The sequence below is a fragment of the Electrophorus electricus genome, chromosome 13, assembly GCF_013358815.1.
Source record: "Electrophorus electricus isolate fEleEle1 chromosome 13, fEleEle1.pri, whole genome shotgun sequence".
NCBI lineage: Eukaryota > Metazoa > Chordata > Actinopteri > Gymnotiformes > Gymnotidae > Electrophorus > Electrophorus electricus.
This window is the reverse complement of record NC_049547.1, coordinates 6,868,071-6,880,592: the sequence shown is the minus strand read 5'-3', so window position 1 is coordinate 6,880,592 and position 12,522 is coordinate 6,868,071. Positions and strand designations below refer to the sequence as shown.

General features: G+C 47.7%; 1 protein-coding gene across 1 annotated transcript in view; it reads right to left on the bottom strand.

Annotated features, from left to right (window-relative positions):
- Nucleotides 1-12,522, bottom strand: part of ush2a (Usher syndrome 2A (autosomal recessive, mild)) — a 172,771-nt gene that overhangs the window by 11,455 nt on the left and 148,794 nt on the right. Inside the window, exons 61-63 of the mRNA XM_035532480.1 lie at nucleotides 3,117-3,344; nucleotides 1,436-2,964; nucleotides 219-540 (exon numbers count right to left, since the gene is read on the bottom strand). Coding sequence (XP_035388373.1) covers nucleotides 219-540; nucleotides 1,436-2,964; nucleotides 3,117-3,344 — 2,079 coding nt within the window. The remainder of the gene's footprint in view (nucleotides 1-218; nucleotides 541-1,435; nucleotides 2,965-3,116; nucleotides 3,345-12,522) is intronic.

Genomic DNA, 12,522 nt, shown 5'->3' with positions numbered 1-12,522 from the left:
CTGCTACTACATGAATGTCAGTCCTGGTGTTAGTACCTGAGGTAATAAGAGTGTGGTCAAAGTAAAAGGGAGGTGTTTCTAGTAAAGTTACTGATGAGCATATATTCTAAAAATATTTTAAAATACTAGATAGAAGGTGTGTTTTTATACTAAAGTGTTGCTTTTGAAATTATGAAAGTGAAATTAAAGAAAGACAGAGCAAACGAGAAATAAATGACCTGGTACTCGTAAGGCGTGTAGGGAAGGAGCCCACGGTCATGGTAGGAGGTTGAGACATCACGGTAGACGAGTGAGGCGGCAGACTGACTCTCTGCGTCCTCGCTGAGCCGCCTATAGAGCTCATAGTGCAGCAGCTTTCCGTTAGTGTGGGCGGGTGGGGACCACGAGAGCAGGAACACAGTCTGCATGCCCTTTGAGTCAGCCTGTAGCTCCAGTAGAGGTGGCGACTGGCCAGCAGGAGGCGCCTCTGGGGTCTGAACTGAGGCCCATTCACTCAAAGTGCATCCAAGCAGGGTGCAGGCCTCCACTCTCACTTCATACCTGGTTGAAAGTTGCATGCACATACAGGTGATAGACTAAGCAGCATCCTCCCCCCATGCCAAGACATGCAGAATGCATTACTTCAGTTCTAATAAGCTTTAACAGGTTATGTGGACTCTGTTAAAGTTTGTAAGGCAATCCTTACAAGGACTTAAATTTCATTTAGGATGACCCTTTTTGGAAATATAAAGTTATTCTCTGTTTAGAAACATTTTATTTACAGTCTTAAAACTGTTAACAAGAGGCTTAATATGTTTTTGGTGTAACTCTGTTAAAACAATGATTAAAAGACCATGCGCAAATCCGCCCCCCCCCCCCCCAACAAAAAAAACCAACCAAAAAACGACACAGAGCATCTTTATGTGGCTCATAAAGATGCCCTGTGTCGTTTTTTGTTTGGTTTTTTTTATTGGGGAGGGGCAGGGGAAGGTCACCTGACCGTGGTGAGCTGATGAGCTATTATTGTCCCTCTCTGCTTATCTGGATGTTCAACAACATGCGTATACACACATGGCGTTCCGCCATCCTTCATTTGACTGCCTCTGTGCCTTTAACTGCCTTTGTCTAAGGGAGAGGGAGACACAAGGACAATTACCCAAGATGCTCTTAGCAGCACCCTCTGTCTCCAATCCCATCTCCTCCTTTGGATGTTTAGTAGTTGTGTCAATCGGTCCCTATTGCGCCTACTGTGAGATGAATAACTAATAATACAAGTTGACAATTTTTTTTTCTTAGAACATGTAACTTTTTTTTTTGTTTACCATAGTATTTTTACACTCACCTAAAACTTGTGCTCATGTAACAAGTCAAGATTTTTGAGAAACGAACCCTGTAACAAGCAGAAATACCGATATTAAAACAGAGACCACATAGGCAAGAGACATAGAACAGGTACCTGCAGTAGGGCTGCAGAGCTGTAAGAGAGAAACTGCGACTCTGGAAGGCGCTGTGATGTGCTGCAAAGACCAGCCTCCTGACATTGGGCGCAGAGGGGTCCCGCTCGTACACAGAGTAGCTGATGAGAATGCCATTGGCCCGGACTGGGGGCTCCCACTGCACCATGATGCTAGAGGGCCCCAGGGCCTGTAGGCGAGGGGGCAACATGCCCGAAGGGGCTGAAGACTGTGTCCTGGCAACGGCTGAAGGGCTGATGGCCATACCCTGGCTGTTACTGGCAGTGACAGTGTAGCTGTACTCGACATTGGGCAGCAGGGTGAAGTCATGGAAGTGTGTGTCCATGCCCGCGTAGATGACATGCCCATCACGATGGAGCTCATACCCTGTGATGACCCCATTGGGGCAATCGGGTTCCTCCCATGCCACCTCCACTGACTCAGGGCCTGTGACCTTTAAAGTTGGGGCTGGCATACCAGTGGGGGATGCCTCTCTGGTTTGGACTGGGGTGGGAGCACTGGTAGTGCAGCCTCCATTAGTGCAGGCTGTTAAGATGAGGAAATAGGAAGTGTGGGGTTCTAAACCCCTCACCTGTGCACCCAGCTTCTTCCCATGGTAAACCTCCTCCTTGTTAATCTGGAGGATGTATTCTAAGATTTCCCCATTCTGGATAGTTGGTGCAGTCCATGATGCATTTAGGGAATGGGGCATCACATTAGATACTATAGGAGGTTTGACTGTTGCAGGCGCAGCTTCTAATGTCCTGACTACAGTCGGCTGGCTGGTAACACAGCCAGCTATTGTGCACGCAATAACTGCATAGCTGTAGATGGTGTGTGCGGTCAAATCCTGGTCAGTGTAGTTTAACACACTCGAGTCGAAACTGAAACGAAAGCCAACGTTGCCTCTCTGAATCCTGTAGCTCAGAATGACACCATTGGCCTCCAGTGGAGGTGCCCAAGACACAAAGAGCTCCTGTGGCCTTCCCTCCAGATGACTGACAGCCGGTGGTGCCAAGCTCCTTGGAGGAGCCTGCTTGGTGCGAATAGTCAGCCAGGGGCTGTTGGTTGAACCTGCCGTGTTTGAAACACGCACGCGAAACCTGTAACTGCTCCACGGCTGCAGGCCGGACACATTGCAGGAGAAGCTGCCGGTGTCAACATCCCTCACTGTACAAGCGACCTTGGCCTGTGTCTCATCATCCTCGCTGTCTTCGTCGCTCCTGAACCCGCCATCCTCCACGCCCGCGGCCATTAACTGGTACAGCAGGATGATGCCGTTGGGCTGCCCTGGGGGGTTCCAGCTGAGCTCTGCGTCACGGGGTCCGATACGGCGAGCACTGGGTGGGGCTTGCGAGGCAGGCGGTGCCTCCCCGGTGGTGACAGGCTGTATGGGCGTCCTAGTGCAGCCTACTTCTGTGCAGGCCTCCAGTACCAGAGCATAAGTGGTGTAGGGCGCCAGGCGCCGGAACAAGAACTGGCGTGAGAGGCCGCTGAACTCCAGGTTGCCGTCGCTGAACACACTGTACATCTGTGGAAGAACAGATGTGGCAGAGAGCTCATTAGTCACCCTTAACAGTCGAGGCCCCTGGGACACCCTTTGGCACATGGGAGTTCTGCAAAAATGCTACGCTCTCTACGCCCGCTGTGTAAATCAGCAGGAGGCAGGTAGAGGGTGGATACCTTGAGCACTCCGTTGGGCAAGGTTGGCTCCAGCCACTGCAGGAGCAGGGCACGCCCATGCTCACACTTCTCCACGGAGAAAATGCCCAGGCCACTGGGAGAGGCCTGCAGGGTGCGCAGGGTGGCCCAGGGGCCGGCGGCACTGCCACCTTTGTTTACCGCCTCCACCCGCACACTGTAGCTGGTGTAGGGCTCGAGACCGAAGACATGGGCCTGATGCACATCACCCTAGACCAGGAAAAATGCACATGCACAGTTTAGTGTTCGGTGAAAATCCAAAACACAAGATATGTTTTACATCTGAAAATGTATTAAGATAATGGCCTAAAACGGAGCTCTTCATAAGATTAAGGAACGAAGGTGATAGAACAATTTCATGCTATACTGAGTTACTAAATGCAACATGGAGTCACATTTTTATTCTAGACTAACCAAGACACTATTTTGCATTTAATTACAAGCTACCCTAATTTTTTATTTTTTTTTGCTATTTACAAAGAGGCTTGGCATGAGGATATGAGAACATTTCTGACAATTACACATGGTATACTTTGCAACTTGCGCACAGCAGCTTAGGGCAACGTTTAGCGCCGTGGTGTTTTCAGGCTGTGGTTCCGAACTGAACCAGGCCAGGGAGGTTTCTACAGACGACTGACTGTGCCAGGAGAACTGCGTTTGTGAATGCCCAAATTCGAGCAGCCACTCAACTGTGCAGCTTGGACCAGGATCACTGGTCATCATCCCTAGTCAGCAAAACACTGGCACACAAGGGCAAAAATGACCATAATACTGAAACCACTCTCAGATAGCAAAGCTGGCAAGGTCCATGGCCCCTACAATAAGGCTTCTGCACTATACTTTTAACAGCTCACTGGATTAATTGCCCCCCAGCCAAAGGGAAAAACCACAGTGTTCCACAAAGCCAGCGCCATTACGGCAACATAAGGTCTGGCAGCAATAGTCAATTGTGGCCCCCCTCCTCCCGCACCTGTGACAGCTTTTTACACACACATCCATTATGAGAGTGAGAGGAGGCGGGCCATTTAAAAAGTACCTTTTTACCGTGGTGAAATATGAAAGCCTGCTTGGACTATAAAGCTGGCAAACATATGCACACTGTCAATAGCAGCAGCTGCTTCATTCCACTTTATTTTAGCACTGAGACTTCCGTGCGGCCCCTAGATGGCAATGCTATCAAACACTTTTCCAAACACGGAGAGAGAGGCATTAACAAGCATGCACTTGCTCAACCAAGACACTCAAGGCAGCTATTAAAAAGCGACTAAGAGGATTGATTTTGGTTATAGATTTCCAAATAAATGTTAACGGCACAGATCCCTAAAATGGGAAGTGTTTAAGTTTTGATTAAGAGAATCGGGCAGGCTGCCTGTAGGACTATGCAAAATACCCATCAAATTGCACCACATCTTCTACAGTGCAGAACACCACATACACTAAAAAGGGGTGCATATTCAATTAGCATAAACTATGATATTTAATTATTTAAAAACCAGTGCACAGTAAGAGTGGCTGATGCACTGGTTTTTACTCATGTTAAATGTCATGATCTCTCCCTCTTTGGCTGTGTAAAGATGTTGAATTTTGACTAATGTTCCCAGAAACCTGTGGGGCAGCTTGGGTTCGTAGAGACGACCCCCTCAGATCTCTCCATGACAAAAGCACAATTCACACTTTAACTGATTCAAAGGGAGATCAGTGTAATGGAGCGAGAGAGAGCGCTTCCAGTTTTACACATTAGAGGAAGAGCAGACAGAAGCACAGTTAGCCTCTGCTCCAGGAAGCAGTCATTTGTACAAAGAGAGGAAAATCTTTGCCGCCCCACCGCCTCCCCCCAACTCAGCCCAGGTCTGTGTACGTCTCGCCAACGACTTGCACTCGAGTTATTTCCTGTGACAGCGCTGGGGGTCGACTGGGCCCAGGGATGATTTTAATTAAGAATAACCATGTGTATTTGTCACAACAATTATGCTAATTAGCCGAAAGCAGAGATTCCTGACCCTTCAAAGGTGCGGGGCTGCCTCATCTGCATACTGGAGGCAGACGAAGCTACAGCAGCCAGCCATCGCTAACTCCAGGCCGGGTGAGCCTTCATTAGCACGTCAGGAACTGCAGCCACCAGCCACATCAAAGCGCTTCCCTCCATACACACTCTTAAAGGGATGGCCTATCAGGTTTTGAATCTCTACTTGTCCTGAGAGCATCAAGTTAAAATAATCCTGGAGATATCTGACTAATGTAAAACAAACAAAAAACTAACAACACCAAAAGAAAATGTAAGAACATTAGAGGAGCTTGATGTGTTGTCATTAAATATATTGTAGAAATGTGTGTGAGGAAGATTCATAACTAATGTGTAGTAGTAATAATATTGAATGTGTCCCTTGTCAATCATATACACTTGGCAAAAAATATTTTGCTTAAGATGGCGAATATTCCATGAAGGTTATAAAAATCATTTATAGATTGTTTTTGTCTTTGACTATTTTGTTGAATCTTTTGAGTGCTTTAATATATGTTAGTGTGAAAAAAGTCAGAGTTATGTAGTTGGTAGATGGTAATGTGATTCTTCTGCGGAGCTATTACTTGCCAGATGACACTGATGATTCTTTCCATCATGTTTTTCTTTCTACAGAATTTTTTTTTTTAATTACATTTTTAAAGACTAAATACTTTTCATGTAGTGTCAACTGGTTAATTTTATAAACACAAATAAATTCAGATACCTGTAGTAGCATAATGATTCATCATCATATTCATCATTATAGGGGAACATGTAAAGAAGTGCTATTACTAATTTTCTTTATGAATTATTAATCTTGTAAATCAGATTTGTTCAACCATGGCACCTTGTCTACATTTTTGGGGACCAACCCTGTAGAGAAGCACTTGATTTAATCAGTTAAGATACTTTTTGGTTAAAGATGTTGTAATTTTAGTGAAAAAGAGTTATGGTTATTAGAGGAAAAAAGATGTGCCTATTAATAAAAAAAAAAAGTATGGTTCCTGTTAAAAAAAATCATGTGGTTATTAGTGAAAAGGGGCGTGGTTACTGATGAAAACGGTGTAGTTATTAATAAAGCAAAGAAGGGAGGTTATTAGTGAAAATGTGTGATTAGTACATAAAAAGCAGAAGCGAAGACCTGCAGATCACGGGCCTCAACTGCAAAGCCTGGTGTAAACTGTAAGTGCCGATTTAACTAACACCAACAAAACACTTTCTTAGCTCATTTCACATTGGGTCAAATGTTATCCAGCACAACTCCAAATCAAAGTCCAGACATTGTAAGCCCTCCCACTAACTAGACAGAGTTCATAGAGAACAGAAATCAGTGATATATAAAGACCCCAAGAGACTTTCAACCTCCTCTGATTAACTGAAGCTCCTCTTCTAAGCCCCTCATTGTCCAGCTATCCAAGACCCTTAATCCTGAGTGCACCTTTAACACAAGCATTAAAGAGGAGGATGGCACAGATAACCATGGGCCTGCTTTCAGCATCGCTGAGAAAGCACATGGCCTCTTGTGCGGAGGGTAATATTAAAACAGCAGACTTTAGCAGAGGGTAACCATTCTCTGGGGCTGACATCCTGGTACTGGACTGGTGATTTACTGTGTGGGAATGGGAGACTGTGTTTTAAAAAAGCCCCAATCAGCCTGAGAGCTCTCAAATCACTGGGCGGCTCTTCAGAATGGAACAATGTCTGATGAAGCCTCTTGGTTGAAGGGCAACACATGCAGATGCTTGTGCATGTACACACACACACACACACACACACACACACACCCCTACACACACACACACACACACACACACACACACACACACACACAAACACACAAACACACACACACAGACCTCACCCACTTTCGATGAGGACCACTATAAAGGTATAGCACACTTTATATGGCACCCCTAAAGCAGGTTCGAGAACAGTATTTACACACTTGAGAACAAAGGTGTGGCTTGTGGTCAAGTATGCTCCTAAATCCAACCCCATATCTTTTAAGTGCTTCCACACTACATAAGAGGTGAAACTCTTTGCTTTCAGCTTTCCTGATCACACTGCCAGAATGGTGACACACTAAAAAAAACATTTAGAAACAAAGCCCTCTGTTGTCACTTCCTATTCGACCCCCCCGCCATGCGGCGAGACTCCAGCCGTCTTTGTTTGACGAAGCCGAGAGTCTCGCTACATCCCATAAAGCAAAATGTAATCAAACTGGGGCCCTCACAGCCATCTTACTTTCAGTTAACGAGCGTGCGGCTTCTTTGCGTAGCCCCTGAGCTGGCTGCTCAGAATTCTACTCAGATCCTATGGCACCACTTCAAATGCGCTTCTCGCTGTCTACAAATACACACAAAAAAAGCGTAAAAGTGAAAGCGAGAGAAAGCAAGTGAGTGAGAGACATGCTCCAACGCGTGCCCATCATGTCTATACAATCTTCGCTCTCTTCTTAATGATACACTAACAGATTGTAAACATGCTGTTGCCATTTCAACAACCCCCCCCTTCTCTTTTTCCTGTGCATTTTTTAAACAATGTCCTTCATGTTAGAGTGGTTACAGGCAGCAGAAGGACATCATTAGAGCCATGGTTAAACTGCAATTTACACCATTAGGAAGGCAGGAGCAATTTTTATTGCCTAGTAAATTTCAGCTCTGAAATATTTGGACCATATGGCTCAATTTGTGTAATAACCTTAATTTCTTGCACCCTTCAGGTCTGCCCGCCTCTCCGACAGAGTCGGGCTTCTGTGCGCAAACGGCAAAGTGTGTATGGAGCAGCGGTGGAGATTAATAAGGTGTCACGTCCTGTTTGGGTGAAGGCGTTGGAACAGCAGCCAGATGGTATCGCGGCAAATGACTGTCAGGGGTCCTGATCTAATCAATAGGATGTATTAATACATCTCCCATCGCTGGGAGCCTCGTGGGGCTGCAGTCTAACATCTGGAAAGAACGTGAGGAGATGGGAGGAGGGGAGAGAGAGAGAGAGAGAGAGAGAGAGAGAGAACATGAGGAAGGAGAGCAGAGAAAGGGGAGAGAGGCTAGAGAGGCATGCAGAAAGCAACAGATAAAGGCAGAGGCAGAAAGCAATCCACATACCGAGAGGGGGAGGCAGAGAGGTACAGCACTGGCATAGAATGCAGGTGCAAGAGAGAGAGAGCAAGGGGACAAGGGGAGACCGTATGTCAGTGAGAAGCAGGAAGGCGGGTCCTGGGGCTAGCAGTGCTTGGGCCAGCTCTCTCTCTCTCTCTCTCTCTCTCTCTCTGTGTCTCTCTCTCTCTCTCTCTCTCTCTCTCTCTCTCTCTCTCTCTCTCTCTCTCTCTCTCTCTCATGGAGGGCTGATAAGTGCTCTGTAATGAGGGGTGTCTGTGTGTATGGCGAGGGAGTCGGGTTCTGGCGGCTCAGACCGCCTGCGCACCGTAGCCCCATTCAGTCGTGCCGCCGTGACGTCCCCATTAATCACCCTCTCTGGCACCGGCTGTAGCCCATGCCGCAGCCGGGGATCGATAGCTGAGCCCCCTACCCTGCACCCCCAACTTTAACAACAACAACAACAACTGCAAAAAAAGAGAAGAGTAAGAGAGAAATAGAGAAAGAGGCATAGGGTGAGGTGTTGGATGGGCCCACTCAGACCAGAGAATGCAACGCATCTCTCCTCGATGCCCTGGCATTACTGAGCATTACACCATCTGTTCTGTTCCCTGCCTGATGACCACAGCCTGCAGCTCACCCTACGTCTAGGCAGGGATGGGAGGACCTCCTCAAAACCAACACCATACAATACCCTCGCAGCACAAAACCCGCCTGCTGTTCTCACGCTTTCGGCTTTATGGCTAGTCTCGGAGTGGAATCCCCAGCAAAATGAAGCGAGGCGGAATCCTTCACCCGAAATGCTCCTTTCACTCAATCATGAAAAAAACCCCACAATAGAGATTCAACCTGTAGCCCTTCAACAGTTGGTTACAGCAAAATCAATACGACACCCTACTGCTGGCCAAGTATCGACACAGCAGAAGGGGCAGCAGATCTAGCACAAAGCCTGGCTCCAAAAAGCTCCGGCAGAATCAATGGATTATAAATGTAGCCCTGAGAAATTGCGCTAATAACCACACTCTGATTCACCCTCGGCAGGTACCGCATAAGCATCTGGCCACCGCACTGGAGGAGCATGGGAAAACCAGGAGCTGAAGCAGGGGGTCAGTACTTAAAGTAATGCTTCCCCAAAAATGTTCACCCCAAAAACTGCTCGTAATGGATGTCAGGTGAGCTAGGGTAAACTACCCTGCATGGGTAGAGAGAAATGACTAGACAGCATTACTCAAATGTATTAATGCTGTGCATTGTTGCACTGTTAGCCATGTTAGTACTTATTTGGTTAGTAAAGTATTCCAGGGAGATTATGGGTAGTCTTTGCACTAGGAAAAGGTACCTCACCAGGGCCCTCATGAGACAAGGGACAAATACAGATGAGATTTGTGTTGATGTTAAATAACATATTCTAAAATATGCAAGAATATATTTTTTAAATGCTTGTTATTTGCTAATGCAGCATTTACATGTAATAAGCCGTGATCATGGCTGTAATGGGCTGTGCCATCTTTTTATGTAATGAAGTCACTTTGAGAATGCAGACTGATGCGTGATGGTGCAGATAGGATGTGTTTCAGAGTGATTTAGTAAGGGTGGAGACAGAGTGGAGACAGAGTTGTCTAAGTGGAGCAGAGAAACACAAAGGAGGAAGGAAAGCAGAAAATTTGTATGTTCTGAAAACCAGTATTTTCTATTCAGAATAGAGTGCATCTACACATGCTCTGCAGACTGTACATAATTATATCTGTAATGTTCCTATAGATTAGTGATTGGCATTCTGACACCTTTTACCGAGTCATTTCAATTGTCTCAGCACACCAAAAAGAGTGAGGCTTTCAGCTTCGAAATAGCTTTTCATTTACAGGGAGATTTTTTTCAAACTTGCCAATATTCATTTACTGCACAGCTAATTGAAGCGTGTAAGATAAAGACGTGTCAGTATTATTGCAAGATTTAAATCTAAATCTAAAGTCATACATGGGCTTGGAGTGAGAAATGTGGGGTGAGCTTAACAATGTCAAAGTTAGCTATTGCGTGTAATTTTTATTAAATTCTGCACTGAAAAAATAAACATGGAAAATGTGCTTAATATGCACATCATTTTGCACATCAAGCAGAGAATTTAGAGTGGTAAATGTTCAAGGAAACAAATGTTCCCATTTTACAGAACCCGTTACTAGCACTAGCTTGACCTTTTAATCTTGCACTACAAATACATGCTGTTACACTGGAATGGACATTAAGCCGCACAAGCATTAATAATAAAATAATAAAAACATGGAGGACAACACTTGACACTTGGTGCTCAAAAACAGCTTCATAAAAACCAGCTCAGGTTAGACCAAAAAATGAAGAGAAAAAAAGAGAAATCACAAGATGATAAATCAGTGGCACCCAGGGTCATAACTCAAGATGGCTAAGGACGGCGTGGAAAATTAATTAGGAGCTGATTAACAGCAAACCACCTGACGTCACGCGTTCGCCCACCGCCGAAACCAACGCCGACTTCTGGAGGTCAAGAGAAACCGGAAAGGACTGCCAAGAGAACAGCACCGCAACTGTAAATTACGCCACTGATAAAAGGCTTAGCTCAGATGACGTTCATTAATTGCTATCCAAATAATTAATTTGTCTATTGGGCGAGCATCTCTCTGGAGCCCAGCGGGGGGGGAGTGGAGCTCCACAGTGGGACCTGGACTGCTTCCCTGCCTCACGGTGCCTGGGAAGAGGAGCCCATCGTGGCTCAGGCCAAACATGGATGAGTACAGTCTTGAGTGGGAGGTTTTGGTTTGCTCCAGCGGGAACCGCTGCGTCTGCAGCAGAGAGTAGCTCGCCGTGTTCCGTCAGCCCAGGCTGAAGAGCGCTCTGACTCACCCGTCTACCTCCTTTATAGGTATGAGGTAGAAAAAATCAGGAGCAGCAGGCTAACTAGACATGGACGCTCTGATATTTTTCCTGATCTGGACCTGTGGGATTTAGAGCTGGATTTGTGGCCTTGATGAGCGAGCTGAATCTGCCAGTTCTCAAAAGGCAACAGAATCCCAGAGTGAAACTGCGTGTATGGCAAGCATTTGTAGTTATGTGAAAGGAGGATGAGGTGGGAGAGAGGGGCAGCCTTCATTAGGCAGATGTTGGAGCGTAGCTGGAAACCCTTTGCTGTGCCATACACCCTCCACTCTCCACACCCTGCACATCCTCCACTGCCTGCACTCTCCACACCCTGCACACCCTCCACTCTCCACACCCTGCACAGCCTGCACTCTCCACACCCTGCACACCCTCCCCTCTCCACACCCTGCACACCCTCCCCTCTCCACACCCTGCACACCCTCCACTCTCCACACCCTGTGCACCCTCCACTCTCCACACCCTGTGCACCCTCCACTCTCCACACCCTGTGCACCCTCCACTCTCCACACCCTGCGCACCCTCCACTCTCCACACCCTGCACACCCTGCACTCTCCACACCCTGCACACCCTCCCCTCTCCACACCCTGCACACCCTCCACTCTCCACACCCTGCACAGCCTGCACTCTCCACACCCTGCACACCCTGCACTCTCCACACCCTGCACACCCTCCCCTCTCCACACCCTGCACACCCTCCACTCTCCACACCCTGCACACCCTCCACTCTCCACACCCTGCACACCCTCCCCTCTCCACACCCTGCACACCCTCCACTCTCCACACCCTGCGCACCCTCCACACCCTGCACACCCTCCCCTCTCCACACCCTGCACACCCTCCACTCTCCACACCCTGTGCACCCTCCACTCTCCACACCCTGTGCACCCTCCACTCTCCACACCCTGCGCACCCTCCACTCTCCACACCCTGCACACCCTGCACTCTCCACATCCTGCACACCCTCCACTCTCCATACCCTGCACACCCTCCACTCTCCACACCCTGCACAGCCTGCACTCTCCACACCCTGCACACCCTCCACTCTCCACACCCTGCACACCCTCCACTCTCCACACCCTGCACACCCTCCACTCTCCACACCCTGCACACCCTGCGCTCTCCACACCCTGCACACCCTCCACTCTCCACACCCTGCACACCCTGCGCTCTCCACACCCTGCACACCCTCCGCTCTCCATACCCTGCACACCCTCCACTCTCCACATCCTGCACACCCTCCACTCTCCACACCCTGCACAGCCTGCACTCTCCATACCCTGCAGACCCTGCACTCTCCACACCCTGCACTCTCCACACCCTGCACTCTTCACACCCTACACTCTCCATACACTGCACACCCTGCATTCTCCACACCCTCTA